At 42.6% G+C, this 19,890-nt stretch overlaps 1 protein-coding gene across 3 annotated transcripts in view; it reads left to right on the top strand.

The window, feature by feature from the left end:
- The window catches only part of LOC147016773 (thrombospondin type-1 domain-containing protein 4-like), a 174,729-nt gene that overhangs the window by 110,739 nt on the left and 44,100 nt on the right, over positions 1 to 19,890 (top strand). For all 3 annotated transcript variants that reach the window (XM_085845751.1, XM_085845752.1, XM_085845753.1), the window contains 3 exons: positions 12,945 to 13,149; positions 13,474 to 13,649; positions 19,459 to 19,564. In XM_085845751.1, the coding sequence (XP_085701877.1) occupies positions 12,945 to 13,149; positions 13,474 to 13,649; positions 19,459 to 19,564 (487 nt within the window). The remainder of the gene's footprint in view (positions 1 to 12,944; positions 13,150 to 13,473; positions 13,650 to 19,458; positions 19,565 to 19,890) is intronic.

Here is a 19,890-nt window from a genome sequence, read left to right as displayed (position 1 = left end):
ACTCTGCATTTCCCAAAGGAACAACTCTACCAGTAAAATGGTAAGTCTGACAAGCTGGTGCAAAAGTTGTACTCTTTCCTTTGCGCCATCTCGTCTGGGTTTGATTCCCAGCCCATTATAAACTCTTGCGTTGCTTTGTGGGCTGGGCGTTGGATAACAAAGTCTGCCATCCCTCGGAGAGACGTTAAGCTGGATGTCCCATGTGCTAGCATTATTTGGTAGTCATGTGCTGGATGTTAAAGATTCCACCGTCTTTCAACAAAGAGCATGCAAATTATCACGAAGACCCTGAACAAAATCAAAATTCCTGCCTTCACCTACAGGGGGCACTGCAAAGAGCAGGTGAGTTGCTGCTGGCACCCTAAAAAAATTCCAATATTCCCATCCTCATCCTACAGGAGGCCATTGCATCAGCAGTACAACTGTGGCCTTTGGAGAATGGTGCATACCTGTGTTCCTAACTCCAAACTGACTGCCAGTCCAATACGCAAATAAATAAATGAATTAACGAACGAACCAGAAAAATTGTGTTCAGGCAAAGGTTGCTGGTACAAACTAAAAAAAAAAAAAAAAAATCCTTTGGGTTTTATAAAGTTTTCCACAGCACAGATAAGGTATAGCTAATATTTATCCAACGTATGTGAAGTGAAAAGTGGGGTTTCGCATTCGGTTCACTTTTGTCTGTTGTCCGTCCACAAACCTCGGTTTACGATTACCGGATTAATTTCAATTGAATGGTATATTTTGAACACGAATCGGAATATGAATCGGAAAACGAACTTGTCGTTTTGCAGCACTTTGGCTCTGAATTTGTCCCAATCGCATATGCGCAGAGAGGAGCGAAATAAATTTTTAGTCTGTCTGCCTGTCTGGCAATCAAAAAAAAAATTGAAAATCATTCCAAATAAGCAACTTACAATTTTTAAGGATGTTATAAAGGACACAAACAACAGCTACAAAGTATTGCACATGCGATCAGGACTTGAGTAGCTCAAAATAATAATGACAGGCACAGATGACAGGCATAGAACTACTTTATTCACCTATGCATGCTCATTCAAAAAGCTGTCTATATCCACGGTAGGATATCAGGAACCGAGCTAACTTTGCTTCAATTGTACCCTCCTCTCCTCATCCCTTGTGGAGCAAAAAGCTTGTTTGAAAGTTTGGAGAAAACGTTCTGCCAGCCGGTTTGTGGCTGGATGGTAGAGGGCGGGTCTAATTGGTTTATTTCCATTTTTTTGCATGAATAGGTTAAATTCATCTGATGTGAACTGTGCACCATTATCTGAAACTAGCTGTTCAGGTACATCATTCTTGGAAAAACCTCATGCAGTTTGATGATGATCTATTGTGACGTCGTTGACTTCATGATGTAAATTTCTGGCCATTTTGAATGGACATCAACCACCACCAGAAACAGTGTCAATAAATGGCCCAGCATAATCCATCTGTTTCTTTTGCCATGGGCTCAAGGGCCACTCCCATGGATGCAAAGGTGTCACCTGTGGCATGTTTTGATGACGATGACATGCATCACAGCACTTAGCGATCTGTTGGATGTGCTTATCAATTGACGGCCACCATACGTACTGCAGCTCTGTGCTAATGCCTTTATCTTTACTACCCCAATGTGTCCTTCGTGTAGCTGTCCCAGTACATGACTGCGCAATGATCGGGGTACACATCAGTATGTCCACCATAGAAGGAAACACAAGGAAATTATACCCAGGTGGAGGCCATTCAGCCCATCATGCCTGCCCCACATCAACACCACACTAATTTATCAACACAAGATCCAAAGAAGAAAATGCAAAATGTTTAAAAATGTTTTTTTAATTAAGTGCTTTTTGTGTTTTTTTAATGTTTTTTTTAGTTTTTGTATTTTTCCACCCCAGGGGAGGAGGCAGGGGCTTGGGTGAAAATCACACAACATCAACCACACAACACTCCTTGATGAGACCCCCACCAACAGCACTCCATACACATACACACAATCACCCATCAATGCTCAAACTACCTAAAAGTCGTGCCAACATCCATACACTCCTCGATCTCCAATATTTCTAGGTACCTATCTAATTCTAATTTAAACTTATCTACTGTTCCTGCTGCCACTACCTTTCCAGGGAAACCATTCCATCTATTAACTACTCTTTGAGTCCCCTGTTTTACTACCGTCTTGACTCTCCTCTTCTTTACTCTCAGGCTATGGCCCCTGGTCTTATCATTGTCTACTCTGCTGAATAATTCATCTGCACTTATTTTATCGATACCTTTAATTATCGAAAACATCTCGATCATATCTCCTCGTAACCACCTCCTTTCTAGTGGCTAAAGCCCTGTCTCTTTCAGCCGCTCCTCATAGCTGAGTCTAGCTCAGCCCAGAATAAATCAAGTAGCCCTGCGCTGAACCCTCTCCATGCCATCTACATCCTTCCTATGTTATGGTGACCAAAACTGCACAAAATATTCTAGATGTGGCCCTGACTAAATCCCTGTACAATATTAACACCACCTCTTTTTATTTATAAATGATCCACCTCGTAATACAGCCTAAAACCCTATTTGCTTAACCTGTAGCTGCCTGGCATTGTGCTGCCTGCTTACCTCCCGTATCTATTACCACCCCCAGATCCTTCTCCTATGTGACACGCTCCAAAATTACCCCTTGCATCCTGTAATCTCTATTTTCATTGTTCCTTCCCATCCCCAACACCTTACACTTGCTCAGGTTAAATTACATCTGCCAATCTTTTGCCCAATCTATACAAACAAGTATCAATAATTTCCTGAATCTGTTCACCACCTCCTCTGCTATTCACCTTACCACCAATCTTTGTGTCATCTGCAAATTTCGAAAGCCTACTCTTCACCCCACTGTCAAAATCGTTGATGTACATTATGAATAGTAATGGTCCGAGTACTGATCCCTGAGGTACCCCGCTACTTACATCCTCCCAGCAACACATCCTCCCCCTCACAGCCACTCTTTGCTTCCTATCACTAAGCCAGTTTGCAATCCAATTAGCTACCTGACCAGCCACTCCACAAGCCCTCACTTTGGCTAACAACCTCTGATGTGGCCTTATCATATACCTTCTTAAAGTCTAGGCTATACTTTATCCACTGCCTTTCCCTCATCCACCCAAGCAAACACTGCTTCATCAAACTCCGAAAGAACGACATTTGGTAAACCCAAGCTGACTCCCTTTAATTAGTTTGTATTTATTCAAATGGTTCCTCATCTGGTACCGAATCAATGTCTCCAACATCTTCCCCACGACTGAAGTCAAATTAACAGGTCTATAGTTTCCCAATTCTTCTCTGGATCCTTAAATAATGGTGTTACATTTGCTACTCTCCAATCCTCCGGTACCTGTCCTGACTCCGGTGAGCTATTGAAAATATCCGTTAACATCTCACTTACCTGCTCAGCCACCTCCATCAACACTCTCAGGTGCATATTATCTGGACCTGGAGCCTTATCTTCTCTTCGATTTCCAAGCTGTTCCTTTACTTCCTCCACTCCAACCTGGATCTTCTGTAAAATCCCTTCCTCACCTCCTTGATAGATACTCTCAGTTATTGGCAATTCTCCTGACAGTTCTTGTGTAAAAGTTGAAGCAAAATACCTGTTTAATAAGCCTGCTATCAAACTTTCATCACTAACCACTCTCCCGGTGCTCTTCCTCAATGGGCCCACACTGGTTCTAACCTGTTCTTTTCCCCTGATATATTTAAAGAAAGCCTTGCTATTGTGTTTAGTATTGTTAGCCATGTCCTTCTCATACTCTCTTTTGACTTGCTGAGTTATTTTCTTAACTTGCCTCTGTTTACTCCGATAGTGACATAAATCGAACTCCAGTCCTGTTGTTTTAAACCTAATTTAAACCTAATAAAATAAATTTTAAACCCTGAGTGACACTCTAACGACCGAGACTACTTCATGTCACATTGCGTTTCTTGCCTGATCTCATCACTTGTGACTGGAAGTAACTCAATGAGAAACACATCAATGGCATCACCGTCCTCTGCAGATGGCTGGACGATCTCAAGTGGAAGCCGAGACAATGCATCTGCATTGCCATTCTCAGCCGTACTCTTGTATTCAATGCCATAGTCATGTCCAGCTAAAAACAATGCTTATCGTTACAGATGCACTGCTGTCATCACCGCTATACCTTTGTGAGGGTGCAGGATGGATATACGGGGTTTGTGGTCCGTGACTCGGGTAAACGCCCTGCCAAAAAATATAATGGTGAAATTTTTTTTACTCCCCAGAAAAGAGCCAATGCCTTCTCACATATATGTAAGTAATTTTTTTCTGATGAGGTTAATGACCTGGACGCAAATGTTATCGGCCATTCCTCACCAACTTCCATGATATGAGAGAGAGTACACTCCCTCGACTAGACCATATGGTGACGTATCATCTGTTGTGAGAGATCTTTTAGCCTTGATGTTTCAGCCATTGCCTTTACTTTGTCAGATGTCTTGCTTCACCCTGCTGTAGTGATTTGATGTGCACAATAGGTTAGCTTTCTTTTGAAGAAGAGACATTTGTCTGGGTTTACATGAAGGTTGTGATGCTTTAATCTCTGACAAACAAGTCCTAAAGTATACGAGTGTTCTCTGTTTGAATCCCCATGACTATTATATCATCAATGACACGTTGTACCTGCTAATACCCGATCCATGGTGCTTTGCCACACCGCAAGGGTCGATGCAACCCCAAATACCAGTTTGTTGTACTGGTACAGGCCCTTATCGTGTATTTATTGTTACATACTTCTTGGAGTCTTCTTCCATTTCCATTTGAAGATAAGCTTGGCATAAAACAAACTTGGAGAGCTTCTTTCCTCCTGCCAATGTTGCCAGAATGTCCTCCACACATAGTCATGGGTATTGATCTCTCTGAAGTAAGAACTTTATCGACACTGAAATCTCCACAGAGCCTAATAGCTCCGTTTTACTTCACCACGGGGACTACAGACGAGGCCCATTCACTCCATTCCACCTTGTAGATAATACCTGCCTGTTCCAACATTGAAACTCAGCCTCTATTTTTGGATGCAATGCATATACAGCTTGCCTAGCCTTGTGATATACTGACTTACTGTTGGTCTTCAGGTTCAACCTTTCCTTTGTGCCTTTCAGCATTCCAATTTCATCCCTGAATATGTCAGGGTACCGGTTGAGCAAGTGTTTCAACTGAGCATCAGTAGATCCAGAAATGGTTTCGTCGACATGCATGGACTTGATAACATGCCAGTCGAGCTTGATCTTCCGCAACCAGTCTCTTACCAACAAGGCTGCGCCCTGAGTGTCCACAACATACAAATCCAGCATGTAGGATTGTTTGTTGTACTCTACATGCGCATATAGTTTGCCCCTTAGTTGACTTTGCTCACCGGTGAAAGTATGAAGTACTGCTGCATTGTCCCTCAATTTCAGATGTTTGTACAGTTGAGTATTTGCGTCATGAAATGATGGAAACTGCCGAGCCAGTGTCAAACTTCATCTGCAGACTTTTCCCTGCCACTGTGGAGGCTTTCGTCCTGTCATTCTATGTGAGTACTGGCACATTTTCACAGCATGACCCTTCGCGTGACAGTTAAAACACTTCTCGTGCCGAAAATAACAAGTATCAGGTTGGTGTTTCCTTCCGTATTGGAAGCAAAATCCCCTGTATTTTCCGTCATTCTGGCTATCCGACAACCTGGAAGGTGCAGACCCGGGCTTAATAGTCATCTTGTGGACCTCAGGTCCTCCCTCATCTCAAAACTCCCACAGAGTCTTTTGCAGCAGTTTCCATAAGAATTTCTAGTTCATCAGCTCTCTGAAAACTAAGTTCACATTCTGACAACAGACACTTCTGAATGCTCTCACTCGTCAATCCGCAGACGAGCCTGTCTCATAGCTTGTCATTTAGATGGTCTCCAAAGTGGCAGTGCTGAGATAACCTTTTAAACTTGGTGACAAAATCACTGATCGATTTCCCATCATGTTGATCGCGTTTGTGGAATCGAAATCGCTGTGCAATTAGGCTCAGGTTTGGGCATAAATGATCCTGCAGAATTTTCACCAGGTTTTATAATCATAAGATTTTGTGCATGGCTCGTCCGACGCAGTGAGATTCCGAAGCAGTCCACACATTTCGCTGTGAACTACGTTGAGTAATGCTGGCACCTGTCTTTCATCAACAATGCCATTCATGAGAAAATACTGTTCCAGCCTCTCTGAATATGCTTGCCAGTCTTTGCGCCCTTCATCAATTGGCTCAATGCTGCCGTTTTAGCCTGCTATATTCATGTGACAACAACACAAATGGCACTCACAGTTTCAGTTCAAAGCCCATGGATGCTCCCGGTCCCAAACTTGTTTTGCTATTCCAGCAAAACTCAACAGGCCTCAGATTTGCACAGCAGCTCAGAGCATTTCAAAAAACCTTTACTGCAGCAAATAAATTTCATCGTCATCGCCAGTTTATATATTGCATATGTGTTCAGGACTCGAGTCGCTCGAAGTAATCACGATAGGCCAGAAGATGGCAGGCATGGAACAACTTTAACAACTTCATTTGTCGATGCATCTTCATATGCAAGGCTGCGTCATTCCATCGTGAATCTTTACATAATACAAAAAAGGGACCGATATAATCTACAATTTAATTATGAATACACCACACGAAGAACTAATGTAACTTGTTATATAAGGTGGTGTAATAGACATTGCATCAATGGCGGTTAAGTACCAGAATTCTTCCTTCTTCCTTCCTTCAAATCACCTTCCTTCCACTTCCAAACACATTGTAGAACACAAATCACCTTCCAACCACTTGCGGTGCTTTGACGTGGTATATATGGTGGTGTAAAAGACACCACATGAACGGTGGTAAACTTCATATTTTTATGACCTTTAAAATCATTATTTTATTTTCACTGATTATAAACTTCAACACCGAATGGGGTAAAGCATTCTATGGACTCTCTAGTTACCTGCGCACACCGAAGGTGGACGGGGGTTATGTTTTCACCCCTGTCTGTCCGTTTGTTTGGGAACAAAATATCTCAAAAAGCTGTGGACGGATACGGAAGAAATTTTGCGTAGAGCTTGGGAAAATGACAAGGACGAAATGATTAGATTTTGGTGAAGATCAGAATCCGGATCTGGATGTGAGAATTTTTTAAAGGGTTTCTTCACCATTATGCCTGGTGTTGGCTTAATGGTTAAGGTAGTGGGCTTTGGATCCTAGGGTCCTGAGTTCAAATCCCGCTCAGCTGTTGAATTAATACCAGGTGGGGTTAACTCGGCCTGTCATCCTTCCGAGGTCGGCAAAATGAGTGCCAGCATGCTGGTATACTGTGTCGGAGTGGCGACCCGTCCAGGATTGTGTCCAATAGCCAACGAGATTGCTCTGCACAGAGTATGGTCCCAATCTCCTCCTCCTTCACCATTTGGAGATGGGGCCAAAAGCGACATACAGTATAGCTGGATATCTCAAAAAGTTGTGGACGAATTTGGACGAACCTTGGTTGGCAGGTTGGGTATGTAACAAGGAAGAATTGATTCGATTTTGGCGAAGATCCAAATCCAGATCCAGATCAGAGAATTTTTAAAGTGATTCTTCACCATTGTGTGATTGGGCTAAAACGATAAACAGCACGGTATTTCAAAAAAAATTGGACGGGTTATGACAAAGCTTTGGTGGATGAGTAGAGTCGGTGACAACAACAAGCCGATTAAATTTTAGCCCAGTTCCGGCCTGTTGGTGGGATACAAAACGTAAACTAATCAGCCTGGCAGAGGTATGGACTCCACCGAATGTCTTAGTTTGTGTTTGCAGTGGTGTCCCAAATTTATTTGCTGCCTGATCTGTATACAAAGACCAATGGGAAACAGTGGTTTTAATTTTAAAGCGTCTTTCATTGGACATTTCATGCAGGAAAGCATGCCCATGGTGACATATCTTTTTTTTGTATACATTGTCAAGGCTCGTATGAGAGCTAACACGCAATGCAGAGCAAGGAGGGCATGATATAGAAGGGGCAGGAGAGGGAAGGACAAAACAATCGGGAACAGAGACATTAGGAGATCTGTGGAAGGGAGAGAGGGATGGGGCGGGGAACATGGGGAGTACAAGATGGACATTACAGGGACTTTCAGCAAGGAAAGCAGGGAATTTGAAGGAGGTGGGTTTGGGGTGGATTAACGGGGGTAGAAAAGATCGAGGTTTTGGATGGGGGAAGAGAAGAGGTGGTGGTGAACAGCTGTTTTGAAGGCCTGGATGGAAGAATGGGATTGAAGAGAGTGAGGGAGTTTATTCCAAAAGTGGGAAAGAAGAGGAATGAAAGAGTGAAGGTGAGCAGTGATTCATGATTTTGGTAGTTTTACCAGAAGGGTGTTGCTGGCGGACCTTGAGCGCCTTTCAGAAATATGGGCAGAACATATTGCAAACAGAGTGGGGGAGGGGTGAGGTGTGAGACTGGAGAGGAGACAGTGGAAGACAGAAAGACCACTGACTTGTCTGCGGTGAGAGAGTGAGAGGCTCAAAGACTCAGCCTTACCATGGGACAATGATCCTAAATGCCTTGGTTTCCACAGTGTGAAGCCAAGAAAGGTGGGAGGCAGGAGCAACAGCTCAGAGAAGAGAGTAGTCCTCCATCAGGCTGTGGACGAAAGCTCTGTATGTGGTCAGGAGCTCAGGTGGGCCAAGGAAGGACTTTGCACGATGGGGGATTCCCAGTCGGCAACTGGCTTTGGAGGTGAGGTTGGAAATGTGGCTTTCCCAGGAAAGATCATGGCAGATAGTGAGACCCAGAATCTTGAATGAAAGGACTTCTTCCAGAGGATTGTTGAGAAAGTAAATGGGGGGGGGGTTCTAAATGGTTCTTTCGGAGAGACATAGTGAGAGTGTGAGATTTGTCAGGATTGAAAGACATGTTCCACATGTTGGACCAATTTGTGAATTTACCCAGATCTGCAGAGAGCAAAGCTGCTGCTGCTTGCCGGTCTGAGGGATGACAGATGGCACAGCAGAGGGTCGAGTCATCAGCAAAGAGATAAAGAGGATTTTCCAGAGAGTCGGAGAGATCATTGATGAAAACCAGAAAAAGAACAGGGCTCAGAACGCTGCCTTGAGGAACTCCAGCTTTGACAGGAAGAGGGGATGAGAGAACTCCATTTAGCACCACACGTTGACTGCGACAGAGGAAGTCTATGAGCCATGAGTGGAGACAGCCTTGGATACCATAGGAAGAGTTTGGTGAGTAGGGCAGGGTGCCAGACTGTGTCAAAAGCACATGAAATGTGGAGGGATATGGCTCTGATTTCCTGTCTGGCATTGAGGACCTCCATCCATTGTTGGGAGAGCAGAAGCAGCATATCCAGGGTGGAGTGACCTCGTCTGAAACCAAATTGATGATCGGAAATCAAGCCATTGGAAAAGAGGAAGGATGTAATGTCTGAAGCTATGATGGATTCGATAACCTCGCTGATGATTGGGAGAAGGCTGATTGGTCTCCATTTACAGGGATCTGTTTTTGCACCTTTTTTATGCAGGGTGGTGATGTTAGCAGATTTCCAAGCAGATGGCAGATGACCTTGAGAAAATGAGAGGGTGAATAGAATAGAGAGAGGGTGAGCAAGAACAGAGGAGCACCTTTTTAGGACATGTGGGCTGATGCCGTCTGGACCGATTGCAGAATCTTAGTCGAGGTTTGAGAGCAAGCTCTCCACCTTGTCAGAAGAAAAGGACACAGAGGCCAGTGACAGTTGGGTGCGACTGTGTACGGTGGGTACAGAAAGCGATGGGTTTCGGACACAATATTTAGATGCAAACACCGAGTTTAGGCATTCAGCCTTTTCCCGTGTGGTATCAGCTGTGCAACCATTTGAGGTAAGGGAGGGGATGGCGGGGGAACATACAGCAGAAACAGATTTGATTAGACACCACCAGCATTTAGAGGAGGGAGAGAGGTTTGAGAGTTCAGACTTGAGATGAGAAAGATGTTGTTTTCTGGCTCTCCTGAGGAGAGACAAACACTTGTTCTGAGCTTTATGGAAGGAACTGAGATTGCCCTCAGTTGGGTTTGCTTTCCATGAGGCAAAGGCAAGTTGTTTCAGGACAACTGCCTCTCCACAAGCATCAGCGTACCATGGGCGGGAGGAACGGTAGGACAACTGAAGACGAGAGGGGATACATCTGTGCATGAGAGAGAGCAAGTTTCTTTGAAAGAATTCCCAGGATGAGTTGATGTTGGAGAAAGTAGAGATAGGAGACCAGTCTATAAGTTTGAGGGCTGCTTGGAGACCTGCCAGTCATCCTGAGTGAAATGTCAGACTCGACGGTGCTGAGGTGGATCTCTGATAACAGCCAGAGATTTGCCCACTTTGACAAGGACGTGGTCAGAAGACCCAATGGAGCGGAGGAAGAACAGCAGATATTTTCAGGGAAATTGGTCAAAATCAGATCCAAAAGAGATGGAGTACTGTTGGTTGAGATCCGGGTCAGGAAGCTGACCGATTGAGTCAGTCCCAATGAGTCGCAGAAGTCTTTTGCTGAAGTGCCATGACAGGTGAGAGAAGTACCCACACTTAGCCAACTGGCATGATGACAATTGAAGTCACCACATATGAGGAAGAGAGAGTTCGGATGAGAAGATAGAAGTGGGTCCATGTTTTCGGATAGTGAGGTGTAGATGGAGTCTTCACTGTTAGGTGGACGGTACAGTACACATATAAACATGAGGTGGGAGTGGAGGGAAGCCATAGCCAGAGGTATTCCTGGGGGTGTGGGGGAGTGAGGGCAGTGCATGGAGAGTGAGGAATAGAGTCTTTGATGAAGAGAGCAACTCCTCCAGTAGGACGAGGCTCAGGTCTGTCATACCGGAGGAGGGAGTAACCAGGGAGATATATCTTCATCTATGGGATTGATTATGTATAAATATACAAGGCAGCTGCCTTAACCACTAAGCCAACACCAGGCTTTATGTTTCAGTTTGTAACCAACCATTCAAATATCAGCTGACAGCCTTATGTGTATTTCTGGGTTTAGTGTTTTGGGTTGATGATGATGACTCACTTCCACAATTGTGCATCTGAACACACTTCGAGGTTTAACTTACACTAGTGGGTTGAAGAAATAAGTTTTTACCACTAAATCAAACAACTCTTCCTCGTAATACAGTATATAACTAAATTTAAAAGGAAATATTTTTTCCTTCCTAACTTCACATCCTTCAACATTGAGAAAAAAAAGTTCGTGGTTCTTGAGTATGTGGAATTTTGTTCTGACAACTTTTTAGAGTTTCCATCGGCACGTTTATACCATGTCTTTGAGGTTACTTAGGACCAGGCCAGTAGTGACCGTGAAAGTGCATTTGGCATTCACATCATACCTGGCCGCCAAAAAATTATACTTCACATGTATTTTTTTAAATGTGTGACGTCTTTGTGTGTGACTGAGCCAACCTATTTGCCTGCACAGACTCGAATATCCTCCATTCTATTCCTTCCTCTCCCAAACTAAGTTGCACATGACGTCACACTAATCTGAACTGACTGCCACAGCCTTGGTATTCGAGCGGATGACAGTGACAACTGCACGCCTCGCCCATCCATGACCCATCGGATCGGTTGTGAAACCAACTTCACGCAGCCTTGCTCTGCCCAGTCCGGCCTAGCCTTTGTAAACAATCCTCATTGCAGGATTGAAAATTTATATTCTCGATATAAACTGTCATACTGTGTGATGGAGACTATTTGCTTACTCTCTTATTTTAAGTGTAATAATGAAATGTGCTCGCAACAGATATTGCTACAAACTGTTATTAAAAAATTTGCAGTGATGATAAAGTACAGTACAGTGAAGAAATAAAAAAAATTTTTTGCATGGGAAGTCTCATTGCAAAGTGGTTTTCTTTGTTGTTGTTTCCTTCCAGCACAAAATTTGGATGCCAGAAAAGGGATTAATAATAGTAACACATGGAGAGATGTGAATTAAACCAAAACAATCCATCAGCTAATCATTCCTTCACATGCATAAAGCAACAAAACAAACCTTGTGTTTTAAAGTGAAGTTCAAATTGCGATCCCACCTCTTGTACAATTTAATTAAATGGGGTTGATTCATCAACATGGCAGTTTGTGGGTCTTTTATTTTTGGCTTTTTTATGATGGAATTGCAATCATGTGAATCGGTATCTTTTCACTCTGCACCTCCCTTGAACCCTTCCCTGTTCCATTTTTCTTTCCAATTACCTTTTTCATCCATTTACAATCCATATCCAAATACTGATGTTCTTCCACTACCTTCCGCTTTCCTTAAAGCCCCTTCTTACTCCCATCCTTTTCATTCATCTGAAATAGAACGGCGACCACAAGCATAACGAAGCGCTTGTTTCGAATGTGCAAATCAGGTGTAATTGCGAGTGCAATTTGTAAATGTGAAGTTTCCACAGTGGTTGTGGAAAGGCAGGAGAACAGAAGGCAGTTGTGTTTTGATTTGTATTCCCCTAAAACATGCAATGTCAGTTCATGTTTTGTTTTTTTTTGAAAGCCCCCCAAGGAATTTACATGCTTGAGCTGCCACAACCAAACACAAAAATGACCTTTCTGTTCAGTCCACGATTTTGCTCCTTGTTTAAAAGTTTGCTGTTGCTTATGGAATTATGTGGATTTTGGGGTTGTGTCGAAGGCATTTCAACATGTGCGGTGGGGTGGAGTGTAGTTGTAAAAGAGCCTAAATCAATAACTGTCAAGACACTGTCCCACTGATAAAGGTATGGATTGTCAAGGCCAGAGGACCTGTCATTGATGATCAGACAATGCAATCGGATTAACTTCTGCCCATGGAGGCTGCATCTTTGGAATGCTCTTGTCACAGCATTATTGACCAAGTACTTAACTCTACTCTTACCTTTCTTCCTGCTTTTTCTCAGCGTGTGGGGTGTGATGGTTATCTTGGGTCTTCAAGGAATTTGGACCATTGTGGCGTGTGTGATGGTGATGGTTCGACTTGCCGACGGATCACTGGGCAGTTCGAGCACTTGCAATTGGCCTCGGGTTACCACCATGTGGCAGACTTGCCAGCGGGGGCCACGGACATCTCACTCCGACGCCACACTGCCTCACACAACCATCTTGGTTAGCCACTGTTGTACTTCACTCTCATATTGAAGACAATGACTAATAATTGGTGATAATACACATATAATAATTACATTTGAAATAGTACGGTTAAGGCCATTCATATGCTCATCTCATTTGTTATCTTTCTTATGAAATGCATATTTTTTTTTATCTTAAACTATTATAATTACTGGAAAAATGTCATCATCTAAATTGCTTCAAGACTTCTTCATTTTTAAGTTCTAAGCTTTTGAAATTCCGAAATTAACATTGCTTCTCTTCTTTCCTACCTGCATTAGCACAATAATCCCAAACCCCTGTCATCCCTCCACAACAAAGTACTCTTGGATCGGGCCAGGCATCCAGTGCTGACTGGGGATCACCTTGGGCCAGGACCTTATCATGTCAATGCAGGAGGCACAGAGTTTGCGCTAAGTCGGCCCACCGGGCACCCCACCACACAAGAGGAAAAAATTGCAGCTGACGGGCCGACCACGGAATCCCTGGCTTTGATTGTAAGTTACTGCAACCAGAAACGAAGGTTGAGATGGAATTCTACAGCCATACTGATCCAAAAGAGATGTACTGATAAATTGTTATATAAAACTTTGATTCTAGTGATGCATCGAAATGTCTCATGCAAGTCTTATGCCAGTGTACCATAAACATGTGTATTATTCATTCCAGGAGTTTATTTAACTGGTTACAAATGTTATACAATGCAAAAGGTTTTCATCTGGATTTAATAAATTGAGATAAGGATTTGACATAAGTCATGGTCTGGGATCCAAATGCGAGTAATAAATGGAAAAGGACCAACGGAATGCCACTTTTACTGGCCCGTCGAGATGAAGTACAAACTTGATAAAAACGTACGTCATTCGAAGTGAGAGTCATCATGTTCTGCTGCTATCGCTGTCTCTCATTAAGGTACGTAAGTTAAACTCAAAGTTGTGTGATTCTTTCCTCGAGTATTTCTATCCTGGCTCTGCAATCAACCCTCCAGGCTGTGACACTCGATATCATTGATCAGTGAGTTAAGTGCACAACCCTCATAAACGATAAAACTTTTCTCATCTTTTTATTACAATCTACAACCCTTTTGAACTTTTTCATTATATTTTCCTGTTTTACTTTTATTGCTTCTGCAAATTTTTGCACTGAATAAAACGATTGTAATAAATATCAAAATTAGCACGATTGACGAACCTTAAACAGGTGGGCTTGGGGTAAGCACCTGTCGAGGAGACCATTTAGTTTGATGTGATGGGAATTTCACAAATAATTATACATTTTTAAAGTATTACCAAAACAATTTTTTTTATATACAGTACAAAGTTAAGACTTGTAGAAGAGCGAGAACACAGAGTGGATCAGGACGCAACAGAACAAAAGGAACAGCAGAAAGAGAGGAGGGAAATGCCAACAGCAGGGCCCAGGGACGAAATCAATGGAGACGGACAAACAAGGAATGCAGTTAAGAATGAAGGAAGGAGAGGATGCAGGGGGTGGACAAGATGGATACAGAAGCAAAATCTCAGGAAGGAAACACTGGAAATTTGGGGATGGGGTGGTATTAAGGAAAATTCATGGAAAAAAAAGACGAATTATTTCCTTTTCATCTATTTACTTCACCGAGAACACATCATTCTTCGAGAAAATATCGAATTATCCAATTAACAGAGCCTCAGACTCTTTACTACTGCATCCGTGGCAAGTTGGAGGTGATGGAAAACGAGTTGGTAGGAATCAAAAGCAGGTTTTTTTTTTGAAAATTCTATTTATTAGGCCTAATCAGAAGGGAAGTGATACTGTGCGCGGAATCCGTGTAGGTCGTGAATTTGGCCTTTAGTGAGAGAAAGCTCTTGATGTCACATAGCTTTGCCTATTGTCCTAATACCCCCAAAATCCCCCCAAATAATTGGGGGGGGGGGGTATTAGGAGAACAAATGAGCAAAACTAATGAAAAACCTGAAAACCAAAATAGACGAAAACAAGAAAAAGTGCAATCAGAGATTGCAGACTCTCGTCAAGACTTGTTTTGTGTGCTGTTTGTCTGGTTTTGTGTTGTGTATTTTGTGTGGTGTTTGTCTCCTGACATAATTGATGAGATATACTTAATTAGAACTGTCACTTTATAACTGCTGGTGGTGATGACTGCATACCAAGATGTTGCGGTTTAATGCAACTCTCTTTTGATTGGACACCTGACCCTGACCCATGATGTTTATTATTATTCAATTGAATTCAGAATGGGATTAAAATAAATTCAATTCAAATCAAATGGAAGACTAAAAGGTACAGTCATTGGATGACTGCTTTGAAGTCATCAGAAGGAACCCAACCAAGAAAAAAGCAGATGGGAGTCATCAGGAGGAACCTGAATGGGATTTGGGTTTCAGCTGTTATTATATTCTCAAACCCATCCAGACACAGAATGAAGTGAGCTTTATTCCAAAAAAAAAAATTAAAAAAAAATTATAAAGAAACCAGATTCAAAAAAGTTAAACAATTCCGGCTGCTTGACCAAAGATTTTTGCTCAATCCATATGGCTGCCAGACCATGTGACATCAATTATTTGTGAATACTCTGGTATACCCAAGGCTTGAAGAACATTTATGTGAGGTTTCCCCTTGATCTGTCCAGCCATTCTGGAGAAGATTTTTTTTATAGGTTTTAGGGTATATCCAATACACAGTAGTTGTCACACCATGTGACCGATGACATCATATGTGTGAAGGTTTTGTTCCTCATGGATAGGCGGTCATACGTGTAAAGTTTCGCTTCGATCTGTTCAGCCATTTCAGAGAAGATTTTGAAGGTTTTTTTTGTCTGCTTGTTTAAAACAATATGGTTGCCAAATCACGTGACCGATAACAACATCCAAATTTTTTTCTGTTTACCAATTTATCTCTAGATGACCCTCAAAAATTTTCATACTGATCGGATATAGCATTCTACATATGCAATTATGATGTCATATCATCAGAATGATGTCATAAGTAATTATTATGTCATAGCGAAGGCACCTATGATGTCATCATACTTATTCCCCATGAAGAGTACTTGTTATGTGCCAAGTTTCAATTTTTACCTTGGCGCAGTTTCAGGGATACAGACGTCCAAAGTTTTTCCATTTTTCCAACATGGCTGCCACACTACATGGCCTATGACGCCATAATTATCATTATAACATTCCACATGAGTAGTCGCTCCTATGGTGAAAATTTTGTCTCAATCCAACAAGCGGTTGCGGTGAAAAATACCAAAGTTCTGTGCGGATAAACAGACAAACAAACAAAACAGACAGACAAACAAATGGACCCAAATGCAATACCCTCTTCTCTGGCGAGTGTAATAATGAAAGTCTAGAAATATGTATGCATGCATGTACCCAGGGGGCTCCGTCTGGCCATCCCCCAGGCAGATGCCTAGCCCATTCCCATCTCTTAGGGAAAGGACATTCCAGGTACCCACCCACCCAAAAGGACCACCTCAGGTTAAACTTTGTGGATGAGACTGCCTTCTGGTGGACGACACCTCAGCACCACTCTGCCACACACAACCTTAGTGTGTTTGCGGAGTGAAATGTTTTTTTTTTCTGTTTACCAATTTATCTCTATCCACCATATCCCATAATATTTTTGTTGCTGGAGTGCAAATTCTGCCACCAACCTCCTAGGAAAGGTAACCCACTGCAGGAGGATGTCCGCAGACATAGTTGGGCACCAGATATGGATGGCCGTTGGCTCACAAGGAGCTCCTCCGCCCTTTGACCAGTTTTGTTTTTCGTCCTGCTGCGTGTCCATTTCCATACACCCTCATCACCAAGAGGACCTGGTGGGGAAAGCCCGTTTAGTTGCTGACACTTGACCATGAACAGGTTAGTACAGGTTTTACACGATACCTATAGCAAGTCATGATGGAAACGCTATTTTTATTTTGGGGAAACACAATGTCCATGACCTGCTTTGGACCTCGTTTGACTATTTAATCTCTGTTGTCATTCAACATTCTGTCTGGCCATAATTCTGGGTTATCATATTTCAAACACTAAAGGCTCCGACGCCACTACCTCACCTAGCGGGTCTGTCACCCTCTCCTTGGGGCTCTGGCGGCTCATCTTGCTGCATGTTCATGTCATCCTCTCTGTCTCTGATGCCAGCTTGTGCTCTCGCAGGCCCGTGACTGTGTCATTCACACCGAGCTCTGATGCCGGCTTATCATCTCACAGGCCCGCTTCATTGGTTTGCTCCTCGGCAGTCTCATTGGGGCAAGGATCAGCTTCTTCCATAGACATGTTAGCTTCAGTAGTGCTGTCCCCATGTTAATCAGCGGCAGCAGACACGGCGAAGAAAGTTGTGAATTTGGAATGGCTTTCCAAGCGTTTAGCTTTTTCCCCTGCAGCTTTTTTTTTTAGCATCACTCAGATAGGAATGTTTAATGGATCGTGAATACATTTTCAAACTTAAATTCCCCCCTCAGAGTCGGTGTACATCTCGCCTACTCTTATGAGCATAAGCATATGCTTGCGAACCAACTGAAATTGAGTTGACAATCACAAGTTTTTGAACAAGGAAATTTTTTTAGGGGGCTTCTTAGTGATTCGGGGCTCTGGGCAGCTGCCCTGTCTGCCATCCTGTAACACCAGCCCTGGCTCTGTACCAAGGAGGCGATACATGGGGACAAACCTTGGTGTCCAAACCGGTACTTCCAGATCTGATGGATTGGGGTTGGATCCTGAATGACATATTACAGCCACTTTGTACAACTATATCAGAAGCAGCCAAAGTTTGCTATGAACTTGTCCACCGTGGATGTAAAAAGGACTACACATCCCATTGCAAGTTTGTCAAGGCTGATCTACCTTGCACTCCTCTCTTGCATATATGATGGCAAATGTACCAGGGACTCGTGTTAATCGAGTCCTAATGTGAACTAGAGTGGCATTCAGCAGAACGCATACCTCCACCAGGCTGAACAGTTTATGTTTTGTATCTCATTGATTGGCCAGATCTGCATCCAGACTATTCGTCCTCGTCACAAACCAAAATCTAATTGGCTGCTTTTTGTCATCTACCCATCTCATCCACCAAGTTTTATCCGAATCCATCCTCAACTTTTTGAAATATCATGCCATATATCGTTTTTGGCCCTATCTCTCAGCGGTGAAGAATGACTTGAAAAAAAATTACAAGTTCTCATATCTGGATTCGGATCCTGATCTTCACCAAAATCGAATCACTTCGTCCTTGTTACACACCTAACTTGTCCACCAAGTTTCCTCCCAATCCGTCCATAACTTATTGAGTTGGGGGCCTTGTCAATTTTGTGGGTTCGATTTGTATATGCAATATACATATATTTCTCTGACCTTCAACACACCATGTCACTATCATGATGTGCTGCACTGCAATCCCTGGAGGGCATCTCACAGTGTGAATCAAGTCTTAAGGGCAAGAGTTCAACATGCCACATGCAGATAAATAGCCTATTTCTCCAGCATATTGTTGTTGATCTATATATTTCAAAAAGGTTGTGGACGGATTCTGACAAAATTTGGTGGATGAGTCAAGTGGGTGACAAGAAGAAGCTGATTAGATTTTGGTGTGTGACAAGTATGAATGATGCAGATGCAGAGCTGGTCTATTAGTGAGATGTTTCATTTTTCCTATGAGAATAATTGTGACAATATTCTGAAGAATAGTTTGTGAAAATCCTCAGTGTTTTTCGTTTCATATTATGATGATTCATTTAATTTATTATCACATCTAATTTAATATATTTGCTGCTGCACTCAAACTTTTGTTACACATTGTATGTATACCTAAACACATACGTATCTACATCCCCTTCACTTGACCTGAACTTTAGATCCATATCCCATAATATTTAACATTGATACCCTCCTTGTTAATCTCTATGAAGAATATTTGTTGATTTTGTAGCAGCATAAAGGGCCTACTCTTATGAAATGGATTGTGGGGATCTTTAACTTCCACGCAGCGTCAAGAAAGACGGTTTTAAATCACCATCACAAAAAAAAAAACCGCAAACAAAATGTCCTTTTGGATGCAATCTTCTTTACCTCTTCACCCACAGTGTTGGCCAAATAAGTTGAATCCTGTTCTGCTGATGGAAATTTAGCTAAGGTTCACAGTTCATATTTTTGTTGTGGTTTTGCGGTTAACAAGTCATCGTGGTATGCTCCACAATATCATAATGTCATGGATGACACAATGGCATAGGGTATTTAACATTTAAAACTGAGGGCTGCACCATTCTCAGATGTAACCTCACTTTGAACTCTTCTGCTCACACAGCTTGTCCATCAGCAAGGAGGTGCCAATGTGAGCTACGCATTCACGTTGCCTACCAGTAACTCTCTTGACCCTGAAAACTCCAATTTGAAAAGCCGTTCCACTCTACGTGAGTAAGCAGCTCAATTACCTTTTTAGCATTTCATGTCTAAATCACAAAATCAATTTTTGGGATGAAATGTAACTGGTTTACATTCATTTTCTTGACGGGGGGGGGGGAGGGGGAGGGGAGGGGTGAGTATAAATTTCATGGGAATCCAAGGGTATTTTATTGCATGCTCAGTTGTCTATAAAATGTGGGCTGATTCATTGTTGTATAATCCAGCCTCACCAATGCATTGCACTGTCGATAGGTGTGAATTATGCTCTTGGTGGTAACTGCTCTTACTTGCTTTTGTAATAAGGGTGGAATTTATTTGAAAAGACCTAAAGAAA

This window comes from Eptatretus burgeri, chromosome 11 (assembly GCF_056783735.1).
Source record: "Eptatretus burgeri isolate ZD-2024b chromosome 11, Ebu_testis_v1, whole genome shotgun sequence".
Taxonomy (NCBI): domain Eukaryota; kingdom Metazoa; phylum Chordata; class Myxini; order Myxiniformes; family Myxinidae; genus Eptatretus; species Eptatretus burgeri.
This window is presented reverse-complemented; position numbering and strand designations above follow the sequence as displayed.